Source organism: Triturus cristatus, chromosome 2_1 (assembly GCF_964204655.1).
Source record: "Triturus cristatus chromosome 2_1, aTriCri1.1, whole genome shotgun sequence".
NCBI lineage: Eukaryota > Metazoa > Chordata > Amphibia > Caudata > Salamandridae > Triturus > Triturus cristatus.
Genome location: NC_140581.1, coordinates 843,281,623 through 843,307,534, shown reverse-complemented (window position 1 = coordinate 843,307,534; position 25,912 = coordinate 843,281,623). Strand labels below are relative to the sequence as shown.

General features: G+C 43.6%; 1 protein-coding gene across 1 annotated transcript in view; it reads right to left on the bottom strand.

Annotated features, from left to right (window-relative positions):
- Positions 1 to 25,912, bottom strand: part of AK3 (adenylate kinase 3) — a 100,511-nt gene that overhangs the window by 18,723 nt on the left and 55,876 nt on the right. Inside the window, exon 3 of the mRNA XM_085632928.1 lies at positions 17,470 to 17,642. Coding sequence (XP_085489054.1) covers positions 17,470 to 17,642 — 173 coding nt within the window. The remainder of the gene's footprint in view (positions 1 to 17,469; positions 17,643 to 25,912) is intronic.

The following is a 25,912-nucleotide window of genomic DNA, read 5'->3' as shown; positions in this document are numbered from 1 at the left end:
TGTTGTAGTACCCAGGATAATGTGCTGAATGACAAAAACGTATAAGGTCCTAGAGGCGAGACCTATTGGATATGTCAATGCTTGTTTTTGCTTATGATCAGGGTCTATGACAATTTAGATATCTATTACCTCAAGTCTTTCAAATCAAAGATTTGGATGGATATGGTCTCTCAGGGAACATCTGTTCAACTGATGTGGTGGATTGTTTATATGTCTGAACAGGGCCCTTCAAAGACATTTGTTGAGGCTTAGCGAAGTCAACCTCATGATTACCTTCACTTTGGCACAGATCTGCTGTTTTTCTGCAAATGCTTGGTAAAAGTGCCCACGTTTTAGGAATCAGTTGTGTGACACTTAAAGAATTCCTCATCAGAATATAGCACGTCCATCCAACAAAAGTACTCCTCCTTTGCAGATTTCGTGTTTTCTGAGCAAGCTCTCTTCTCTGAAGACATGGCTCCCCTACTTCAACATCTCCAAGCATGAAAAATCCTGGATCAGAGTTTACTGCAGACCATAAAGTTTTGTTCCAGATGATCTCTTAATGCACACTGTTTACAAACTTTGCACTCATCTACCCAAGAGAACTTGTTCATGTGCGAAACTTAAAAGTTGCATTCACGACTGCCCCCCTGTCCACGTCCCCCCCCCACACCGAAGACCTCAGCCTCAGGAGCCGCACAATTTACAAAAAAACAATATGCATTTTCATACAAATTGCCCGCCATAATCAATGTTCGTAAAAAATTATATTTGGCGCTGTCCTCTTGGTATGGCAATTGATGCTCTGCGACAATTTCCATATTCTTTTGTACCTGGAAAATCTTCCACTCCTTCAAATTGTTAAAGAACCAGCTGGCGGAAAGAGAGATCTAAAAATACCTTAGAAAAGTGCAGCAAGGTGGTTTCGCATCTCGATGTTCTAGTCGTCTCATTACAGAGGCACAATTCGGTCTATGCCCACTTTGACTAAATAGAATTTTGGAAAGAAAAACACTTGAGAAAAAAATTCCACATACCCAATAGATGGCAGTGGTATGCACACCATGTGAAGGTATACCAGATTCATGTTGCAAAACTGGTAACTAATTTCTACTTACTGTGCGCAAACACAGAGGTGTACAATCAAGATTCACAAAATTATGATTGATGAATCCTATATTATAAAATTGCACGTAGGAAAATGAAAAACGGCCAGTGTGGTTGTATTGCTGCATGTGCAAGTTTTGGTAAACCGCTGCGACTGTGACCAGTAGAGATGGAAGTGCAAATTGCAGTGAGCATCGACCAACGCCGACATTTGTGGGTATTAGCATCAATTTGCGGAGAGGTCCCACACTAGCTAAGCACATGCACTCTTACGTATGTCTTTTAGAAGCAGGATGATGGGTCTTTCCAGAGTGGGTAAGGAAAAGGAACACCCCCACATTTAATGGGTGTACAGAAGAATATATGTTTCTCCACAGAGAAGCAAAATTGTCCCTGTGGTGAAAGAAAACGTTGCATAAGCTAAAGCATAAATTGCTCACGAGTTGTTCCAAAATTTAGAGCCCTTGTATTCTCTTGTCGCCGTGGGTCTCGCCAGATCAAATAGCGTATCACGCAATAGATAATTTCCGAAATTAACCAAGAACGCCCTGGGATATTGCGATGGTTTATCTGAGCGTTTAGGTAGGAACAGAGGGAAGCTGTGTGCTCTACAGACTTCTCTGTCTATATCCCAAGAGCTAAGCTCCGGGAATGCTGATTTTAGCAAATTGCACATAAAGCCTCTTGGGTCGTTTCCCTCTGAGCCCTCTGGTATCCCAAGAAATCGAATATTATTCCTTCTAGCTCGATTTTCTTGATCTTCCGATTTTATCATTGGGTCCTTAATTAAACCTTCATGTTCTTTAATCTGTTTTTGTAGTTTACCCACGTCTGATTCCAGATTTTCTGCCCGGGTTTCAACAGAGCACATTCTGTCAGAGATCTCCAAACATGTGGTGCCCACTTTGTTGATAGCACCTTCCAGCTTTTTGATGGCAATATGGTTCCTTTGACTATCTTTTTTAACATCGTGATGAAAAGTTTTTATTGAATTAAGAACTTCGCTAAGTAAGGGCTCTCTTTGTTTCGTCTTCTCCGAATCTTCCCGTATAGCTATGGAGTTGTCGAGTCTTTTGGATTCAGGATTTCCTTTCCCGTGTAGGCTTTTTCGTGTTGGTTTAGTTCTACCTATGATTTGTTCGGTAGTACTACCAGGATCTGTAGTTTCATCATAGTTTAATTTTGGATTTCTTTTATGTCTATTCCTTTTTTTTCCTGATTTTTTTATTGTTGAAATGTCATGTATAGTGATATCTCTTTTCTCGAGATCTGTAATAGAGGATCTTTTTCCGACTAGTTCATCTAAACTCAGCTCATCACTCATATCGCTCTCCTCGCTCGATTCACTTGTGATGGATACTCCTGTTTCATATCTCAGATTCAGATCCATCGGAGATTTCTCTTGTGACAGGTCCTTCCTTCATTAATTTTTTCGTTGAATACGCATCCATGTGAGGACCTGGGCTTAATTCTTTTCTCAGAGCGTCCCTCTCAGGATGGTCTTGAGTCTGTATTACATGGTTTGCACCTTGCTGATCCATTAGCGTCGGTACTGTATCATTGAGAGAGCAAGTCTGAGATTTAACTTTGATCGCTGGACTAAATATGTTTGTAATTCTTGGTTGAGAGTCTGGTATATAGCCGGAAGTTTTGGCTGAAATTTTTAAATTCTTAATCGTTTCTAATCTTTTTTTTTTCTTTGCCAAGAGGTCAAGATTCTCATTACTCGTTTGCTCTATTTCCGTATTTTCTTCCTTTTCCGTCTCTTTTGCATTTTCTCTTTCCAGAGCTTTTCTTTTTGACTTTTCTCTTTCTTTATGAAGTTTTTGTTCATACTCGAGGGCTCTATCTTTTCCTTCTTTTCCTTCTTTATTGCTGACTCTTGAGTTGATTTCTTTCCTTTCATCGTTGCTTTCCATTGGCTTATAACCCCTGGTTTCGGGGCGTCTTAGCGATTCTTTTATTTTCAGTGGTCCTTGTATATTGATTGTTTCTTTAGTATTTCCAGCGCCGCCATCTGAGCTCTCTGCTCTCTCTTGATTATTTTGTTTCCGGTGTTTCTCTTGGTCTACCAAGACCTGAATTTTAGTTTGGACCTTTGTATGAATTAGGGTTTGATTATGGATTTGATTTTGAGTAGCATCTTCCAGACCAAGGATCTCAGGAGTTAACAAAATATCTTTTCCGCTGTTAATATTTGCCTCTCCTTGTCCATCAGACCCTCCATGAGTATCGTTTTCTGTATTTGATAAGTCATTCCGACTTGCCATTGCTGTTTTCAGTTTATTCCCGGCCATCCTTGCTACTGATGAGCGGTACGAGATCTGTGCTACCTCTTCAGCCCTTTTATTTGTTTTACTCACTTTCCTCACTTTCCTTGTTCTCGCAGTTATTATAATTATTTGACAAAGATAGGATGAAGGGAGAGATCCGGGTGAGGAGCTAGATAAATTTGTCGTATTTGAGATACCTTGAGTGATTAATGTCTCTGGCGCTGTCAGAATCTCTGGTTTAGGATAGATTGCTGTAGGAACAACCACTGGCAGTACGCTAGAATTAATAGGTCTAATATAGGAATTGATGCCGGTACCTTTTGTGGCTCGTAGTGAATACAAAGCAGTATTAGTTTTGTTTCTCCCAGATAGATTAGTTATTTCCGCTTCTTCGCCTTTCCCCACCTTTATTTTGGTTATTTTAGTTGTTTTGGTTAGTTTGGTTATTTTGGTTTCACCAGCTGTGATGAGATACATGGAGCTTGACAAAGCTTGAGAAAGCCGATTATTGCTCAACTATGCTCAACAATGCTGTTGATACCGTCAGAGTGAGTGTGTATTTTAGACGCGCCTAGAGAGTTCGCAGATGACGTATGACGCAAAAACCGGGCCGAGCCAGACCGCGAAGAGACCAGTGGAGACCAGGCTAAGGAGCGGGAACGCACAATCCGGGAAGCGGACCGGGAGAACCACAAGTCGATGCCGACCTGTACCTGGACCCGATAGAACAACAGACAGACAACGATACACACATAGGTAAATATCTTACGGTCTTGTAGTCTTTCGCTTGTTGTCGAGTTTTCTCCCCCCTCGCTGATTTCACGCTGATTTCACGCTAAGCCGCAGAATCCACCAGAGTTCCTGCGTGTTATGGAGATAGAGCGGAGCTATATGACTCGTTGACTTGCTAACTTGCTCGCTTGATGACTTAGTGATGACTTAGTAATTTGGTGGATTGACGATTAGCTTGATTTGATCAGCCAGCCGGATCGTCCCCCTGTGTAAGTCGAGGTCGAGGTGAGACAAGGTGAGACGAAGTGAGACAGAGGTGAGGCAGAGGGCATAGATAGAGTTGAGTTGAGTTAACACTTTTCAGCGGCTTTTCGGCTTCTCGGGTAATAGCAAGCTACAGCAAGGTAGTGTTAGTGCTCTTCTGTTCTATTCCTCTGGTCCCATTAGCTCCTGTCAGCACGGAGAGCGCCGGTCCTTTTTCCTCTCCGTTCCATCTCCATACAGCCCGGTTATTCAGAAAACGCCCAAAAATCCATATTCCTCTCATTTAGAGAAATTAGACATATCAAGTCACCTAGAGTCAGCTAGCTTCCGGGTATTTTCGGGGGGTATTTTCCATAAGTTAAACAAGCCGCAGACGACAGCATACGACAGAAGAAATCGACATCAGGGCAAGAGCAGCAGTAGCGACCTCTCACAGCGACGCCATCTTGCCTCCTAATGCACCCAGAACAGTGCTTTCCTAGTGGTTGAATCACTTTGTAAGAATGAATGAATACCAGAGGTGTCTATATATATTCTTTAAAGAAAGAGCCTTTTTTCTACTTTTTTCCAGCATTGCGAAGCCAATAGGCCAGGCTTTAATATGATAAAACTGTTTGTGACTGCAGTGCCTGTAAATTGCATATGTGCATTCCTGAGTTTACTTGTGTTGGCTCATCAGATCTGTTGGTTTTGCCACAGTTTTGTTGTTGTTCACGCCAGCATAATGGAGTGGGCGGTAATAAACAATGATTTGAAGACTGCTTTGGCCATTTCAAAATGAGCCAGGGCTAGTACGTTTTACAGCATGTGGTTGTAAACGCTAGCAATACATCTCATGGCTTTAGGTGGTGAACTGCGGGCATTCGAGTGCCAGCTTGCTGGGTAACTTACTCCCAATTTGTTTCTTTGGACTTGATCTACTTATCACGAGTAGAGGTAAAAGTATCAAGTGCTTTGGTTGGGTGCCCTCTGGCAAAGTGAAATAAGCAATCTAAGGCCTCCTGTCCAAAGGATGATTGCGTTTTCATTCCCTCTGATTTGGTAAATCAGCTTGCAGATGTTAAAACTTTTTTTTTTTTTTAAATGTACTAAACCCATTTAACGATGCAGAAGATATTTTCCCCATCTCTTAATGGGTTTAGGAAACCATAAGAAGTCCTTAGTTGGAAATGGCGTCCCTTCCAAGTACAAACAAAATCCGGTAGCAAAACATTAATATTTTACCACCACCTCAAAGGATGTGGTAACCCATTCGCAACCGAGAAGGGGCCCGCAAAGTACCCTTTCTCTTTCTAAATGTGGACATATTATGAGGTGGGTCGAATTGCGACTCAGTACGATTTGGTAATTTGTTATTTGACCTATTAGTACATAGGTCGGTTTGCAAAATACAAATGCATTCAGTAAACTTCATTGCACAAATTGCATCCACTTTTATCTTATCTATATTTAGTACATAAGGCCCCTAGTCCTTCATAATTAACTTCCTTCCCTACGACTTATGTGTGTGTCTACCCGAAGGACGTTAGTAAAACTGTCTTTTTTTTATTTTCACCATTCAGGAGTCATTCGCTGGAGTCTTTTGTCCATTAAGTTTTGCCCATTAAAGTGACCAGATGTACTAATGTTGTTGGAAAAGACCAAGATGTTTTTCTAGGGTCTGATTAACAAAGCTCAGTGTTTAAAATGTAAGATCTCTACTGCTGTTGGTGTACTCCTAACTTTGGAGTAGATTGCAGACTTACCTTGGTTTCAGGAGTCTCAGGAATACTCCTTGAAATTTCCACTTTGAATACATTTGCAGGTGAATTCCACTGTGCAACAAGTGAAAAATATCTCATGAGTAAAGAACAACAATTGACTGTGAGGCCCTATAGCTACTAGCACCTAACCTGCTATCCCCAAAGAACAGTAAATAGAGGGAATTCCCCCAAGAAAGTATGTGTGCACCCGATCATAAACACCCACTGTCAAGGTGTGGTCCTCAATTGGACTGCACAGTGTTCAACATAAAACGCAATTGGTGCACCACTATATATCAATTCCACAAAATACAAGATCTGTATCCAATGTCGTGTTCTTCAAATTCTCCTTTTATTTCGACTCACAAATTATTCTAGTGTGACATACAACATGTAGAGTGGTCAGCCAACGCGTTTCGGCCATTACAAATAGACTTCTTCAGGGCAGTCGTGGAGCCCAGTAATGCAGAGGGCTGCTGTATCCAAGACAAGACATGATATGTCAGCAGTGATATGCAACTACGCGGGAACAGATGAGTCACTTTGGAGCAATTGTAGGCACCTTAATCTTTCTAGTGACCGTAGTGTTGGTGTGCGACACACCTAAACTTAGCAGTACACTGGGTCCCACACAATTAAAGGCGGCCCAGGGTGGACAATTGCGTCCACTCAGCACCTTGATACGTGCTGGACAACTAAATCAAAAAACGATCCTCCTGGTCCGTTGGAAAAACTGGGCGCTACTGTTTCCCTACAGAATCCGGCACGTCTAAAAGTAATCTACAAAGGCTCCACGAGAACTTTTCTAAGTGAAATCGAGGCGGAGGCATACCTTAAGGATCTCGGAGAGAGACTGAAACAAAGCAATGATAACTGAAGTGACAAGGAAGAACATCATGCAATAGATAAGATACAATTATCTGTTGATACCTATAAACTCTTTATATAAATGACATGAACATAAAAATGACATAATATGATTTAAATATTCGGCAATGCATATCGAAATAACAAAATAAACGAATATGCTGAGTATCTACTATTAGTTAAGATAGGGACGACAACCTAGATATTGTTACAGAATCAGGCAGGGGGCAAACTCAGGTGCACGGACCACACGGCCATCCACCACTGGGTGAGTCAAAACCCAGGCTGCCTCATAGGTGGGGAAGGGGTGGGGGGCTAGCGGGTGGGACTGTGAGCGGGGGGGGGGGGGGGAAGGGGAGGGAGCTAAAAATTAAAAAAAATATGGGTGGACACAGTTGCAAACATGATAATAAAAATAGAAAAAGGGCTATTAAAATTAAAGATGTTAGGACTTTTCTTATTTTTGTGATAAGTAGACTTGGCTCGAAACTCAACTACAATGTAATATGGCGAAAATAAAACTGTGTTCATGGAACGTGGCGGGGTTAAATAACAGAAAAAAAAGGGATGAAATGTGGGGGTTAATAAGATCCAACTCATTAGACATAATTTGTCTCCAGGAGACCCATATACCTTGGGCAGAGCGAGAAGCATTAAAGGCTCCGGGGTATAACCTATTAGTTTGTACTAGCCAAACTACAAGGACAAGGGGGGTCGCCATATTAGCAAGAACCTTTTTGGGAGAGTCAACACGCAAATTGGCAGATCCTCTAGGTAGATGGGCAATTGTCGAACTCAAAAGTGGAATGACAATATGCTCTATCTATGCTTCTAATTACGACGATCCCACAATGTTTAATGACCTTGAGATTGAACTCTCAAGCTGGCCCAAGGAGCTGATTTTTTGTGGAGACTTTAACATTTCTTTCCCTGGAAAAAATACATTATTGACACAAAATCAATTAATATATGCTGGTTATAAGCCAAGGGTATTTAATGCCGCCGTCCAATTAAAAGAGAGCCTAGGCCTTGTTGATTTATGGGATTTGAAGCAGGGGTTAGACCCTGGATATACATATTTTTCTCATCCTCACCAGAAATATGTTCGCATTGATTATATTTGGATATCAAAAACCCATGCGAGTACTGCACAAATTAGTAAATTACCAAAAACTATTTCGGATCATAACCCTCTTATACTTACTGTATATATAAATAACATCTATAGACCCCGCTCAAATTGGTCTTTTGACAGGAAACTACTGGTAAACAACGATTATGTAGCCTATATGAAAAACTGGGCGCAAAGATTTATTGAAGATAATCGGTATAGCACATCCAGAGGAATGGTATGGGACTGTTTCAAGGCTGCAATACGGGGAGAGACACTTAGTTATGTAGCCAGACAGAAAAAAGAGGAGGTCAGCTATAATGATTTACAGCTACGAAAATTAGCGGAAATAGAAGAGAAACATATCAAGATTATTGCTCAAGGTATGGATGGTGGTCCAACTATAAGGGAAATGGCGATACTTAAAGCTGAGATAAATACCAAACTCACCCAAAGGCAGGCTGAGCTATACCAATCACACCGAAATAAGATCTATGAAACAGGGGAGAGGGTGGGTAAGCAGTTGGCACTTCGAACTCGCCAGACTCAATCTATTAATTTTATTGCATGTATCGAACAAGAAGGCCAAAAATACACTACGCCAGAATCGATTCTAGAAGTTTTCCAAAATGATTATGATAAACTATATAAAAATGAGGATTCTTTGAATTCTCACACAATTAAAGAAATCTTATCTAGATGGGCAATTGAGCAGGAAACTGGACCAGCTATAGATAATATCACGAGGCTTGAATTAGATCAAGATATAACGCAAACTGAATTGGAAATTGCCCTAGCAGAACTCGCAACGGGAAAGGCAGCCGGGCCGGATAAAATACCCCTTGAGTTCTATAAAATTATGGGCAATAGTATAATGCCTCTATTACTCGATTTATTTATTGGGACTCAGGTAAGCGGAATTCCACCTAGATCTTGGCAAGAAACGAACATAGTAGTCTTCCCAAAGAAAGACAAACCGGCCCATCTTCCCTCGTCTTATCGACCTATCTCCCTTATAAATTCAGATTCGAAACTTTATTCTAAGATTCTGGCTAATCGGCTCAGGGGGGTCGTCGAACGCTTGGTCTCCCCGTGGCAACATGGCTTTATTCCGGACAAAGGTACTACAGATCACACCCGACGTGCTATTACGCTATTCGATGCCGCAAATGCTACGGGAGATCAGGTATCGATGATCCTCCTAGACGCCGAAAAAGCCTTTGATAGGGTATCATGGGCTTTCTTGTGGGCCATATTAGAACAAACAAATATTGGACCATGTTTTATGAAAGCTATTAAGGCTATGTATGTTTTACCTAGAGCAAGGGTAGTGGCAATGGGGCAAGAATCAGGACTCTTTGAAATATCTCGCGGGACTAGGCAGGGGTGCCCATGCTCACCTATCCTCTTTGCCCTCTATATAAACCCTCTTATCTTGAAATTGCTAAAATCAGAAGCTATCAAACCGGTAATATTGGGTCAACATCATACAAAAATACTAGCTTATGCTGATGATGTTGCAGTATTGACACCACAACCAACTGAGGCTATACTTGCAATAGAACATATTTCTCAAATATTTGGTAAGATATCTGGCTACTCCTTAAATAGGGATAAAACGATGGTTATATGTACCAATAATGTTAACTTTGCTGATTATAGAAGGGTCGATTCCGCTGTTTATTTAGGAGTTCGAATAACCGCCAAAATAGAGGAGATAATTAAGATTAATTACGAACCATTGTTACAGAAAATAAAGATAGATTTGAAAAGGATTGATGTACTACATTTATCGATCATAGGAAGGGGTAATTATCTTAAAATGAATATTCTGCCACGGATTCTTTATCTTTTTCGTGCGGTCCCTCTTTTAGTTGATGACATAATCTTAAGGGGCTTCGAATCCCATCTGGGTAAATTCATGTGGGGCTACGGGAAGATTAGGAGATCTACCAAGAAACTTTCCCTACCCGTTATTAGAGGAGGGTTAGCAATTCCGGATTTGAGCTTATACCTATGGGCTGCACTTCTCCAACAGATGAAGACCAACTGGAAATGAAGGAGTGACAAATTATATACCTTCAATATTTGAATTATCTATTGGAGAAAGGGCCAATGGCTTGTTAGTCAAACAGATTGAACCCTCCTACTTTAAGAAAGTGAAATTTAAGGTTATAAAAACGCCTGGTTTTTATGGAGAAAAATTATGAGATACATGAAAATATCAAAATATAATAGATATATTTCCTTATGGCATTCATCAATATTACCACCTCATATGTATGACACTATCTCTAGACTCTGGGAAAATCTAGGAGTATTAACGTTAGGAGATTTTTTACTTACCCCACATGGGCCTAGATTTCAACAACTACAATCTAAATTTTCGATCCCAATGAATAGTGTATTTAAATTCATACAAATTAACTCAATCTTAAATTTGAAAGCCGCTGATATATCTTTGGATACTATCCCTTTAATTGACTGCATGTTGAGATCTAAGTCAAAGATTGGCAACTTGTATGATATTTTAATAGAAAACAGACAAGATGATCTGGAACCCACCGAAGTAGGTTGGTCTCGGAAATTAAATAATCCTAATGTTGATATTGATTCATCTCTGACCTTATCGACCCAGGTGTTTATGGCATCTAATTTGAAGGCTCAACTTTATAAAACCATCTTTGACTTATATTTTACTCCGGCCAAACTTCACTCCTGGGGGAAAAGGCCTACATCAGATTGTCCAAGGTGTGGTAGAACAGCAGCTAATTTAATACACATGATATATGAATGTGATAAATTAACGACGTTGCGTACAATGATTGCTGATTTTTGGCAGAAAGTGTTTGGGCACCCTGTAGCGGAATCACCTACATTATATATTTTGGGTAAAGATAACACACTCAACCATACTAAAGCAGAAGAAATTTCTCTTTTCCTCGGTACATCAGTGTATAGAATAATAATTACTGCCCGCTGGAAAGATATCGACCCTCCTAATTTTCAGATCTGGCTCACTAGGCTTTTAGGGATGTGTAATCAGGAAATGGCGATTTTTGCCTGTAAAGGTATTAAAGCAAAAATACGCGGTACCGAAATTTGGAAACCTATTGAGGATTGGAAAAATCGATAATACAAATTGTATATAAATAAGTCTAAATTGGATGTAGTTAAGTCATATTGTACTTTCTTTAAATACCAGTATTATATTGTATATTGTATGTACTGAACTTTTTTTTTTTTTTTTTTTTGGTTACTGTATTATGTTCCTGCAACTGTGATCCCCAAATAAAATACAATTAAAAAAAAAAAAAGGAAAGCACTGTTCTCCTTTCAGTAGTAAACTACTTCACGTTTCCGGCCTTGTTTTCGATTCTTTCTCTTTTCATCCGAACTATATTTACAGGATTTGTAGCATGCAGGCTGCTAACTTAATCGGCTTTAAACACTACATACCAGATGGACAGACAAATACCAAAAATAGATCATCATTTGGAAGCAATTATATGTTGTTTCTGATGGCAGGTAAAGAAGGTGGAGTTCAGATACGGTAAGGGTGGCTGGGTCACGTAAGCTGGAAGCCTATCCTGTGAAACAAAGGTTGGTTTGGTTTACAAACATGGCCGTGGGAATATTATACCTGTGGTGAGGCTGGGCAATATCTAGAGTCTAAGAGGAAGGGTTCATGGGATTATTTCTTGTTGATGAAAGGAGGGGACACTGTACGGCAAGCCTTAGTATGCAGGGGCTGCTCCTTCGTTAATGCGGAGGAGCATCGCCCCTTAAGAAAAATAACATAATAATAACGCCATGTAATTATCATTTTATTTTTCCTTAGCGGCTCTGTAGATTGGGGCGGGCGCAGCTGGGCTGCCCTCGGAACAGGGGAGAAGTGGTACGCACTCTCCAAGTGCGCATGATGGTTTGGCCGTCTGTCTTGGGTCGGCCAAACAGTCATGCGTACTTTGCATGTTCTTCACCGGCTGTAGTGCACAGCCTGGGTGAAAAACATGCACAGGCCCCCAGTTCCCATCTTAGCGCCGAACCACGGCGCTCAGACTAATCACAACGCTATCAGGAGCGCCGTGATGGGGTCGCCAACCTTTTGTGAAACAAGAGCTACTTAGTTAGAAGGTGGTTCTGACACTATGGGCCGCCCGTATTTTTCGCTTTTTGAGCACCTAATTGTTGAGCTTTTACTGTGGGGGAGCCTCAGAAGTTGGGACTCACCCACAGTGAACTCAGGATGTAAGAGATTGCATGGGGATTTTACTGGTGTTCCCCTGGCTTGACCAGGCCACTGTTCAGCAGCTGGAGTAAGGGACACCGGGCTGGTTAAATGCAGACACATGTGTACATGCGTGTGCACACGTATACGGGCTGCGCAGGGGAGATTCCTAGCGTGCGCAGTCCAGGAGCAGCTACAAAGTGAATGGTGTGGCAGGACTTATGCAGTATTGGGTGGCGACATGGAATAGGCTTTATACACTGGGATGAAACATGCCAGGGAAAGTCAGTGTGGCTTACTGTTTTTTCACTTCATTATTCCCCTATGGGAATGTAGAGCCATGGGCTAGATTAGCTTCCATTAGGCCTACAGATTCCGGACAAGCACTTAAGTCCAGTGTAGCAAATGTGAAAATAAGTATTCTGCAGAGTCCAAAGTCATATTTGTACTGCTATTGGGTCATCCAGAACTGTCATATTTCTCTGAGCCAGCCAGGACCAGACCCAGGCTGAGGGCTGACCTCAGCTGGATGGATTGATAACCTTTCTTCCACAAGCTAGGGCCTCCTCTCCACGAAGAGATGATGGGAGGGGCTACAGGCTCATCAATTAGCAGCTGTCACTGGGTGCCAGGCACCAGGCTGAACCAAGGAGGGAAGGCAGCGTGGGCGAAAGGGGCTTCAGAGACATGTGGCCAGAAACCCTGGACGACGCCATTTTGAACAAGCTCAGAGGCTGGACAAGAAGGAGGGAGCAGGGGCAGGGACGTGATGTGTCGCTGTTTGATAGGACCAACAGAGGCTTCCTGCCAGCCCCCTACTCAACTTTTAAAAAGTGCTTGCACAGGTAGAGAAGGTCTCTCTGGGGTGTGGTCTGCTGAGGCTGAAGGTGCTGGAGCCTGGCACAATAGGCAGTTGGAAGGAGAGACCCCCTGACTGCCCCCAGACCCTAACAGCACCAGAAGAAGAGTCCAGGACCGGTGCGCAGGAGCAGTGGCCTCTGCGCAGGGAGAAGAGAGCCCAGAAGGAGAGCAAGGCGAAAGGCTGGCGCAGGGAGCCAGTGAAGACCGTTCCCTGCAGAAGGCACCCTCTTGGAGACCCGGAGGGCGAAGGAGAGTGCTCCCAGTGGCTGGGGGGCGCCACCAGAAGCAAGAGGACCCAAAAATGGAGGAGATCGGACCCCTGGGGGCTGAGATATGCCCCCCAGAAGGTACACGACCTTTGATGGGACCGACGACGAAGCACGTGGGGCTCCGCCGCCGGTCTGGAAACTGCCCCCGGGGTGGGTCAGGTCCCGGGGGCTGCCCCCCAAGGAAGGAAAGTCGGGGTGCGCCGTCGTGCACCCCGTGAAGGTACCCCCGCGGGGTGCCAGGAGCCCACCCTTGCCCCCGCCGAAAAAGGAGGATGGGGAGCGCCGTCGTGCTCCCCGTGAAGGTGGCCCCAGGCAGGGGGCCAGGAGCCCACCCTGGCCCCCACTGATGCGGAGCGAGGGGTAGCGCCGTCGCGCCCCCCCCGAAGATGTTCGGGGGCCCGGGACCCCATCCCTGGGCCCAGAGTATGGAGAAGGTGGGGGAAAGTGCCGTCGCACTCCCCCCCCGTAGAACCGCTCCATGGAGGAGGCTGCGTGTCTGCCCGCTGGAGCGGGCAGACGAGAAGAGTCAGGCCAGCTCCCGCGGCAGCACGCGAGGGTGCTGGCCGGGCCGCGAGCCGGCGGGGGCAGCCGGGGGTGGGCTCCCCGGGCTGCCCTCCATCATGGAGGCAGGCAGGGGTCCCGGGTGGGACCGGGACCCCGAACAGGAAGTCGGAAGGTGCGAGTGGCCCGGGTGGAACCGGACCCCAGAAACCGGAAGGAGCGGCAGGGGGTGGGCTCCCCGAGCCACCGAACATCACCTGGAGGTCCGGGTGGGACCGGGCCCCCCACCGGAGGGAGAAGAAGCGGCGAAGCCGCTAGCAACACCAGCGCGGCTCTCCCCGGCACAGAGGGAGAGCCGCTCATCTACTATGTGTAGGAAGGTGCTCGAAGCGCCCCATAATGCCTTACAAGGCATGGGGAGAACATCGTTTTTGGCGCCTGGTGGCCCCCGGAGGAGGGGGTCACCCTCATGTGTGGAAAGAAGCGCAGGGGGGCTGCCGGAGCACCGCAGCCTCCCCCAGCATAAAGTAGAACAGTACCCCTATAAGTTTCATGGGGCATCTAAAAGAATAACCCCTCAAGAGCTCAGCCAGCATTTATCACCTTCTGGGTTGGAACTTATGTTCTACAGCTGAGGGTGTACTACAAAGTGCATCATGGAGTGAAGGGCTGAGTTCGGGATGTCTGGAAAAGGGCATCCCCTGGAGGTGAAGTGGTGTAACTGCACCCAAATGCATTTACTAATGGTTATTTCTTTCAGAGGGACTGAAATTCATTTGTTTAATGTTATGTGCTGGTGTAAGGTGGTGTCATAAGCCAAGTGGGGTTATGTTGCCAGACAGTCCTGCTAGGGTGTCTGGCTGTATATGCGTAATCCTGTGAATTCATATGTGAAGCCTTTAGGGGCTGGGAAGTCCCCAGACTGCTAGCCCTTAAGATATAGAGGTGCCTACTTCATGGTCAGAAGGAGATGCTCAGTCAGGGTCATGTGTCACCAAGGCAGGTTTACCCCTTTTTAATGCTTGTTGAGGTAATGGGGTGGGTCGCCACTGGGATGGTGCCAGTGCGCAGGGCCCTCGCTCCAGGTTATGTTCAACAAACCGCATTGGGGGCAAGTTGATGTGCATACATGGGAGTGGTGGTACTGGACCCCACCCCCCCCTGCGGGAGGGGTGGAGATGTTATGCAATGTCACAAAGTAATTCCAACAGCTTAAGTATATTTGTAAATTGGTGCATAGTATTGAGTAGTGTGTGTGTTTAATAAATGTACTCTTACTTTTATAAAGCAAAGAAGTACAGACTGGACAATCAATTATTGAGTGTTATTTCTGCGCACCTGCAAATGGCGATTACTAGCCCACACCACCTCCCTTGAGTAAGCCTCAGACTGCTCTGTAACGCTACCCTCTGAGAGTCAGACGCTACAATTGGGTGTTTGGTTCCCAGTGAAGGACAAATGTAGTCAAGTTATTTGTGCAGGCCTCACAGATGCTGCCTCGTTTTCCAACACTTAGGTTCAATGAAAATCATACCGAGCTACTAATGTTAGTGATGTGATGGTGACCACCCCATCCAGGATTGTCAACAGGGATCACATCAGTGCATTGGGTGGGGTTGCCAGCAGTAAAGATATAAAAGCACTATCAATTTTGAATGCATCTACATGGGTAATACAGAACGATCATAGCTGCAACCCCCTTGGCACCAAGGTAATAATATGAATAATCCATCTCTCCAATTCAAATAATAGCTTTAAATTCATTTTGAAAATGTAATCATTTTCCTCAAACATCAGCTTATGAGTTCTAAAAATATACACATTTTCATCTCGAATACATGGTTTTTGATTCTGGTATACAAATAATAATTCAGCCAAACTAAAGCTCCTACATTAGTAGACTGCACACAGGTGAGCTACTCACAGATAGCTGGAGATCTACTGGTAGCTCACGAGCTACCAGTCGGAGACTACTGGTAGCTCATGAGCTACCAGTCGGAGACGCCTGGGTGCTTCCTGTTCCTGCGTTGTGGCAAGAAGGACGGAGGTGAGGCGGTAAGTTTAATTTTCTCCATGCCCCCCTTTTTTTAAGCCCCTCCCCCGTGCTGTACCACTGCTGTACCAAAGCAGCTGCTACTGTTAGTATGCAAGGCAAAGTATTTAAAGGTTTAACACGTCACAGAGAACGAACTACTGAGGGGATCTAAGCAAAGGGGAGACGAGGTTATGACTAGTATTATAACGTTTGGGGTGTTAGTTAGAGATAAGGTTTTGTTTATGATTGGAGTTCAGTTTAGAGTTAGGTTTAGGTCTAGGACTCTGGTTATTGTCAGGATTAGGGCAACAGTTAAGGACAAGAGTAGTGTTATATTTAGAGTTATCGTTTGGGTTAGAATTAAATTCAAGGTTTAGGGTACTGTTTTGCTAACGGTTAAGGCTATGCGCTTAGTTAGAGATCTGTTTATGGAAGTGGGTAGGCAACTGTATGGGGTAAGGTTGTTGTGAAGAATTTGCTTCATTCTGACTTTTTTCATATGTTTGTTCAGAACCGTCCATAGAATGTAACATCCATTTTTGTTTTATGATTACTTCTTTCTAAAGCATTTCATTGTTTCATGCTTCTATAGATCTTATATACTGTAAATCATGGGGCAGGGTTCTTGGACCATAATATGGTCTTACTTGCATCATAACAGGCTATTCAACTGGTTCGAATTTAATGCTGGTTGAAACAAATGAAGTGTTTGAACTATATGCAATGGATTGGATGAAATATACTTGTCCTTTCACCTATGTTTTAAGATCTGACTTCGTCAGGTTAAGCCACTTAAGTAACATACTTTTTGAAATATGAATTCTCTTACATTTTAATGAAATAACACATTACATAATGTGACGGATGCACAAGACATGTTGTGAGCTCTGTAAGTGAAAATACTAAAAAGTATAACTGGTGTAGCTTTCTCTGTGTTACTATTTTATATATTATTTTTTGGCTTAGCCACGCCAAAGGCATAAGGCACCGCACCAACATCTCTTCGAACTATAGCAAATGTATTTTTGTGACATTTAGGAGCGTATTTTCGAGTCTGAAACATAGTACTACTGTGGTAGTATTTTAGGTATCCTTACATGCCTTTGTGAACTGTCCCTAAAACATTTAAAATGGAAATACAATGTGATTATACATATACAATTAGTACATATAGAAAGAACCGTAAATCTTTGCACTTTTACTAGTAGGATGTTTGACATTTCGAGACTGGTTCATCGAATGTATGTTGTACCATACTCATAAATGCTTTTGTGAATTGGCTCCCTAGTGTGGTCCCATATAATATACGGTGGTCATTTTCTAAATGCTGACAGTTTAGTGTGGGGCAAACACAGACATGGCTCCAATGTTGTTTCTATGCTCTCAGTAATGCACAGGTAACACCAAGTACATTTAAAGCGATACAAGGCAAAGTCCCAAAAATATACACACATCGATTTTTTATGAAATGCTAGGTTCAAGAAAAGTACTTACGGCGACTTTGGGGGGACTGAATTCAGTGTTGTAGACTCTTCCACTAGCAGGGTGAATCCAGCGTGCAGTGAGGCGCTGTTTAATGGTGTCAAATGGTACATTTAAATCAACCACAGAGTCTATCTGGTAAGCTTTATCCAGCGCTTCTGCTTGTGGGACGGTCCTTGGAAAACCTTTTCAATGGGAATTAAGAAGCACATTTCAGAACGGTATACTACAATTTAGAATGCATTCTTTCATTCTCTTAAACATACTACTAAGACTAGTAATCAAAATGCATTTATCTATGTAATTAGCAGACCTAAACAATCATTGATAAAGCTAACAGGTATGGCATTTAGGACCTTTTGGCTTTGGCAATGCTTTTTAGAGATGCTGCCAAGTAGTTCAGGGTGACATCACCTGCAACAGGGAAAACCCGCTTTGCGCACTTGATCATTTTATCCCTGCTTGACCACTTTGTAATAAACTTGGTGTATGAAAACGTATGTACATAGAGGTAAAGGGTTTCAAATGTTATGAGACTGGGCTAACAGGTGCAAGTTTGCAACTTAAAGGGGGTTTTCATGGATCTAACAGGGTTTTCTCACAGTACACTTAGGTTATATAAAACCTCTCAAACCGCTAGAAAGTTCACTATATTTTAAAGGCACAAGTCATTCAGTGCTTTTATTTATGGTTAATGTATCATCTTTTATTCCTAAAGTAAGTCAAAGAGTGAGCATCAAATGTGCATGAGCCAACGCAGCACCATATTGGGGGGGGGGGGGGGGGGGGGGTGATAAAATAAAAGCGGGATTAAAAAATAAAAAGGCAAACAAAGGCATCTCAACAAAAGCAATGAATAAAAAAATATGTGCATGCACCACTACACTCTCACATGTATGGGCATAGGGAGGGAGAGGGAAAAACTACTTGAAGAAGTAGCACACTGGGACAGTCAATGTTGTTGTATAGCCTTTGCCCACCCCTTTCCGCAGATCTCTCCTTGGGCTGTAATACAGGCTAGGAGAGATGGAAAATAAACAAGCATTGGCAAAGGCAAAATGTCTGGCTTTAGCGTACCAACGATATGTAAGCAGGAATTCACAAATGCCTTTTACATGCATTGCATGCATACACAATTGCTGGATATAGCATTAATGCCTGCACTATTGGCTGGGAAATGTTAAAAAAACATCCTCTTGCTGTGAATAAAATGCATCTAGATGATAAAGAACAGAATAGGACCAACAATATGATGCTTGAGTTTACTTTTCAGATGTAAAGTAGCCCCTAGCGCGTTGCAATGGATGCACCTACTGGAAGATGGATCAATCTATTTTAAGAAATTGGTAATAATACGTCTTGTATGTAACTGCGCTGTCAAGGCAGACCTAAACAAGCATTGGCAAAGCTAATAGGTCTTGCCTTTTGGACCTATTGCCTTTGCAATGGTTTTTAGAGGTGGACAGCATGCCCAATTTTGTGCAGAATGGCTAAATAGAAAAAAACGTCTCTTTAACGTGGACACTTTTTTCTGTTTTTATTTACCGATTTAAGGTGGATCACTAATTAAAAAAATTAAAAATGATGCGAAAGCATTTTTAGTATGGGCACATGGAAACAACATACATGGCGGGGAGCGGAAGCGACAGAGGGTGGGGGAAAGCACAGGACACGCACAAGAGAGGAATGAGAAGCACAGGTGGAGGGAAGGGAAGGGAAGCACACAGGCGAGAGAGAGCAACATGGTGCTGGTCGGAAAAAAGCAGACTGTCGAGAGAGGGCTAAGTGGCTGAGGATAAGGGTGAGAGAGAGAGCACCGAAAAGGGGGGTAGAGAAGTAAATGAGGGAGACAACACTCTTGAGGAGTGCTTAAACAAAAAGAAAAACATAGTTCCCTAACATTGAGCTGTGGAAGGACATAAGTAAAGAGGCTATAACCCAGGAAGGGAGAGATATGATGGACAGATCAAGCCATTGAATAAGAAGCAAACACATGAGTGACAAAGCCAACCAATGGTAAATAAATCAATGCATGTAACATTGCGGTGCATTATGGAACATGTACCCACTTAGGGAGGTATCCTGTAATTAAGAAATTTTGAATCCGTGTGCACTGGGATTGGTTTATTGAAGTAACCAACAACCAATGGGAGTGTTTCTATGTACATATGAGTGAACTTGTAATTTAAGACCCCTTGAGGAAACCAGCATTGATAAAGGTGAATGGTCGCCGAAACGCGTCTGCCTGGTACATTAAAACATTCTTTGGTATTCGTTGTGTGCTCCTGAATGTTCCTTTGGAACGCTTTTGGTGGAAGTATTGATACGTGCAGCCACTCTCACGTCAAGGAGGCACCCAATCTGACAAGAGTTTGGCTGTTGGAACAGTGGCATTTTGGTGGGGGGAAAAAAAAAATATTTATATATTTTCACCATGTGTGTGTGTATATATTTCCTCCTTAATGTACTCAGGAGGTGATGAGCCCATTCTCACCAAAAGGCCTTGTGGAAAGGGCATAAAGATATATGTGAGTTGTGGTGACTCTTTATTTGGCGATAGAGCAGTTTCAAAAGAAGTCACAGTATTAGCCTGTTGTATTCAACGAAGCATGTTTATATAAGCCCATTTTAAACAATCTTCCCATAATAATGGACTATTATATGTATTTTTTTGGGGGGGGGTGGAGTTTTATATTGCGTAAACTTGACCCGAAGATATCAGTTATCAGAGCGCTTTACATGAGCACCACTTTGTTACAGATGAACACATTCATTTTTGTTAGGCAGAGGGAGATTAAGAGATTTGCCCAGAATCACAGGATGGTAAGCGTCGTTGCTGAGACTGGAACCTGGTTCCCCAGCTCCGAGGTCCACCGCTCTAGCCGTAAGGCTACATCCTCTCCCCTCAAGAAACTTGTTAATCACATCAAGTTTTAGGTTTTTAATCTGTGATATGAAAAACGTTGCTTCATTCAGAAGCAATAGCCTGGCTAAGGGTCATGTGTATTTGTTGCATAACTGGGGAGCCTGTTTAGACTGTGACTAAAAGGAGTGACTTACTTCTGTTAGAAAGATAGGAGCTCCAGCCTGCTCCCGCCCGCAGTACAGCACTTCAGACCCCTCGTTCCTCCCACAGTACAACATTAATGCCGCATTAATGGGACTGAAATCACTCAAACCGCCCCCACAGCCACTTTCTTCCCCATAAAACATCTGTGCATTTTTTACATCAAAAAGGCCGACCAACTGCCACCAGTGGCTTAGTCACGGATGATTTGATTCGGCTATATTATTATAAATGCAGGGTTTCGTTTCATAAGGTAAGTGAATGAAATCCTGATCAGAATCCGACATGTCACCTGGAGTTCAGACATGTGCCTACGACCAAGGAGGGCAGACAGAGCGGTTTCCGTGTTTATGAGAACAACTCTCCACATTGTAAGGTTGAATGCTAAATATTGTGTTCCCAAAAGGGTCGTCGTACCCAGGCTGCACAAAGGCAGGGCGTGCGGCAGAGACTAGATGGCTTCAGAAGAGGAAGAAACTGTCCCAAAGGGATCTCAAATTACACTCATCTGTGTGACATCTGCCTCGTGTGTGGGAAAAATGAGCCACTGGGAAGGTGCTGTTTTCACGAAGGAATCCCTTTTTAAACACGTTTAAAATTAAGATCCAGCAGCCAAAGAATTGCCTCTTGGATTGTTGAAGCAAAACTGCTCCCAGCCATCAGCTACGGCCATCTGGCATTCCCAGGGTCACTGGACGCCTTCTTAAACTCTGCCAAAGCATATAAACCAGTGCTCCTCATCCCGAGGACAGCCAGGAAATCAAGGCTGAGATTGGAGTTAGGACTCGCGAGGCCAGACCTGATGTGTCAGGGGGAGCTCATAAAGTTACATCTAAGGATTCTAAGGGCTCCAGCTGACTCCTTAAGACACCAATTGAGATCCATTTCTGAGGAGACAGGCTTGGCCTGGCACACAAGCCTTGGCAAAGCCATCAATATACTGAAGATAGAGGAAGCAAGTCTACATTCATCGGAAATCCCACTGAATGCTTGGAAAAAAGCGATAAATAGGTGCGAAAAATATCTTTTGATCAAGACTAAGTCTCTCCGTTCAAGCTCCCACCTTGATCCATTGAACAACTCTTACATGGCAAGAAAAGCTTAACCCTACCTAAGCGAGGCCCTCACACCACAAGCCTGAAGCAAAATATTCTTTATGAGACTAATCACACTAGGAATCGCTGATTTTAACCATGTATGGGCCCGCAGGGGGGAAACCACAAATTGTAGGCTTTTGCTCCTACATGAGGGAACCTTGGTTGCACCTCCGATGCTGCTGCCCCAACCTCCACAACGAACGTCGGTGGCTCCTGCGCCCGATCTGTATTGTTAACGGAATAAAGACTTGTAGCAAAGCGTCAGCCTTGTGCTTTTCCAAAACAGAAACTATGACCTTAGCAAGACTGGGGATATTCACACATCAGATCAGGGTCGCCTTAAAGGCCGCAAATGAATGCAATCAAATTCTGGCAACGGGTACGTCAAACCCTGCGGAAGCAAGCAGACTCGTCTCCGATAAGCACTGAGGAACTTGCCCCCCTTTTTAGGTCTCGCCTGACCCAGCACATGCGCTGGTCTGGCGAGACTTAAAGTAAGAGCTTCAAAAAATGCTACCGCCGGCCACAGCTTGCAGTGCATGTGCACGCGCTTGAGCAGAGGCGCCATATGGCGTGATTACTGCTGCGCACGCACCACTCGCGCACATGCACTGCAAGTTGTGGCCGGCGGTAGCATTTTTCCCCCGCCACGGCAGTCATTTCTCGAAGCGGGCGCATGCTTTTTTTCTTCTGTCTATTACTTCTATGTAGTAATGGCGGCACCCGTGCTTTAGCTTAAACATCTTAGGCTAAAGTCGGGTGCTAAGATTGCTTCAAAAGTAAAGAAATCGACAACCCTTTACTTTTTTTTTACCAAATATAAACACGAGTCTTTCTTTTAAATTTTCTATTCTTCTATACAGCGTTCGCTTTTACTGTAATGGTTTTAATTAACTGAACAGATAATAAAAAAAACAATCATTCATTCATTCATTGGATTGTGAAGTGCTCTCGTTTTGCAAGCATTTCACAACAACCCAAGATAACCCATGGCATTTTGGCTACAAGAGCTGTGCTTCTGTGCTACAGAAATAACACTTCCTGGTCCCGTTTTGCTGAAGCCACAAAACGCAAGGCACAAAACAATAAATGCTGCTGAGGGCCGCCTTCTCTTCTTACGCGCACCCACGGCCCGCCCATGGCCTAGTATCACGGTTGGGTTGGGACAGAAAACAGGGCCGGGCCCCAAAATAAAACGGCCACCAATAGTGAGTTCGAAGGTAAAAAGTGGGCCATGTTTGCACATTAGGGCAGTTTTGAACTTGTAGTAAAGACATGTCGAAGAAGTGTTATTCAAGGCACGGAAGAAGGACTGCTAAGATTTGTGCTCGCTGCCTGCAATGTTTGCCCTACAGGCCGGTACTACCCTGTTTAGCATCTGAGACACCAGTCAGTGTCCGTAACATGTGCTGCCTTCTCCATGGCAGAGTGTTTAGGCTTAAGGGAGCATTCAGTCAGCCAGTTCTTGTGTGTTACGGTAAGGTTCTGTCTAGGATGTTCGGAACCATCTGAAGCTAGGATGATTGTGTTTCTGAGGGCTGGACGGGCTTTGAGGATCTAGGGACTACCACTTAAGAGGGGATAAAGCATATGGACTTAAGGAATTACCTGTTTTCAGGCTCATGTGCCTACTATATGTGTTTAACCAGCCAACACATATAGTTGGTATGGTTTTCTAGCTAAAGGAGTCTACAGATTATCCCTCCTAGGTAAATAACGAAAGAGTTTCATAGAATTATGCAATAGTCACAGCTCTCGTTTAGATTAGTAGGTGACAAGACCACAATGGCAGCAAGCACTACATGAAATCAAGCCCCCCCACCAACAATTGTCATTCATGCATATAAATCAAAAATCTCACTTACTACAGGACCGACCACATGCTGTAGTGGTGGGCCTACTGTTCTTCCGATCTGTAGGAAAGCAGTTTTGGCTTTGACTGCAATATAAAGTAGGTGCCACAGGCCAACTGCTGTGGTCCTGCATGGCTTGGCAATGTGGCTGCCTTTTGAAACACCTCTAGGCCCACATTACAAGTTGGCTGGACTTTGGTGCGGAAAGTACGGCAATGTCAAGCTTATTTCCCCAAAGGGGTAATAACCTCTCAAATTCAGAGTTACTGGGTCCTTTACGGGGCAGTTCTCTCCCCTACCCCGATTGTAGCAAAAAAGCTGACATCAGCTGGCTGTTCTGAGCAGGCAGAAAGTCAGTAGCGACTGCTCTGTTGGTGCAATGTTTCCCCTAATTGTTTTTCTCATTGTGCGGCAATGTATGTGGGCACACTTTCGCTGGCACAAGAACAAGAAACAACCATTATGCAGCTATCGTGGCATGCAAGCTGTCATACCTGAAAACTGTTGTTGGTAGAGGAGCAGGATGTATGTTTCCACTATCAAAAACAAGTACGTAAAGAATTACATTTTGGTGCATGCTGCTTTTCCCCAGGAGTGAGTCAACAGTGTTGATCCTGATCCGCAGGAGAAGGTGGTGGAGTGGGATCTTGCGGTGTGGTGTGACAGGCTAACTTGATGTATGGTTCACCCTGGCATTTGTAGTTGTTAGTGGTAGTGGGTACGTGTTGAGTGTCTCAAGCCTGCTTGCAAGGGGGCTTCTGAGTGCGCTACCCCATTCTGTTGGTCCTTAGATGGCACTTACTGGCTTCGCCAGGTGGGCCCCTGCAGTCATCCGGGTTGCCCACTACAGACTGTTGGGGATAGTGGTCTACCTGGGACCCACAGAGTATTTGATGCTGGGCATTGCAACCAGATCACCCACCACCTCTATTTCAGATGTCTAAGTATGTAAGCCACTTCCCAAATCTGTACTGTCTTCACTACCAAGGTGAGGGAGGTACAACACCACTGAGAGAAGGCTGTGTGGACGGGCATACATAATTGTACATGAATGTGTGGGTAAAGTAGGGCTCTAGGACCGACTAATACGGTCACAAAAGATATGTGATTTAGGTTTCTTTAAGTCTTCTAATTCCTTTAATCTCTTTTGAGATTTAACCAGGTTATACAAGTACGGGGTTGAATAATGAACACATAAGCACTGCACTGCATACATCTAAAATGTGCACGCAAAACTTGCTGTGGAAATCTCTTGTTGCTCTTTAATTCCCTGAATTAGAAGGTAAAATCTCACCTTTATTTCAGTGTTTTTGTTTATGCGCGGTTGTGTGAAGGTGGGAGCTTGCAGGTGGCCTAGAGCAGTCTGATAAGGAGTTGGGACATGATATTTTATTTGGGTTTAAGCCTCCTGTTTTCATGAAGTTCTTGCTAGGAATCTAACCATTTTGTGGCAGCTGAGAGTGAAACTGAGCAGCACAGAACCATCACCTTCCACTCATCTAGAATGGGCATGTAACACTTTAATTACTTCAGGTAATTCCCTGGTCCTCGTGTCTTGAAATAATTTCATTATTTAGAGTGAATTAGAAAGGCAAAGAGTAATTTGCCACTGTTTTTGGTTTCTACTCAGCACAGTGCTAGTTACAAATAAACACATGCTCCACGCACGTTCTAACCACTTCCAGAGATCTTAGGTTTCCTGGCTCCTTGTGGAAAATTAACTCATCCTGCCCATAATTTTTCTTTCCGTTGATAATGATACCATGTGTCCTATATGGTGCATTATACCGCACTGCTGCCGTTTCTAAGCTCTGTCAATTGACAGATGACAACCCTAAAGATGATAAAGATATAAACAAGGCTACAATTGCCAGAATACGAACAAGAAATATCTGAACTGCATTAAGTTATTCTAACATAAAATCGGGAGACTTGAGAGCTTAGTACCTGATCCCCAAACACTTGCTCCTTGGCACCCCACATTCATTCTTTCTCCTCACTCTACACAGGTCCGCTGTCCAGGTCTTACAATTGTATGTTCATAAAAAATACAAAATGAATAATGTGGCACTGTGTTTTTTTAATGAATTTCGGCTCTTGCTTTGTGCAGAGAAAAGTAAGATGGTGGGACAAGCAGATGGGGATGTTTTTAGAGGCTCAGGCGAGATAACGTTTGTGCAGCCTCCACCTACATTGTGAAACTGAGGGGGTATGGAGCTGCCTCTGACAGATTTTCTTTAGTTACACCATCTGCGCCCCTACTCAGAGCAACATCATGTTTCGGTACTTCTCTCCCTGCTGTTGGACTATTTATCAGCACCGTTGGCTCCAGAGGTACAGGGAATTTAGTCGAGGTCTCAAATACAATATTCCCCTCCCCAGTGACTTGGCTCGTACCCAGACCCAGTTCTTTTTCTGCATTAGCTATTTCCTTGTTT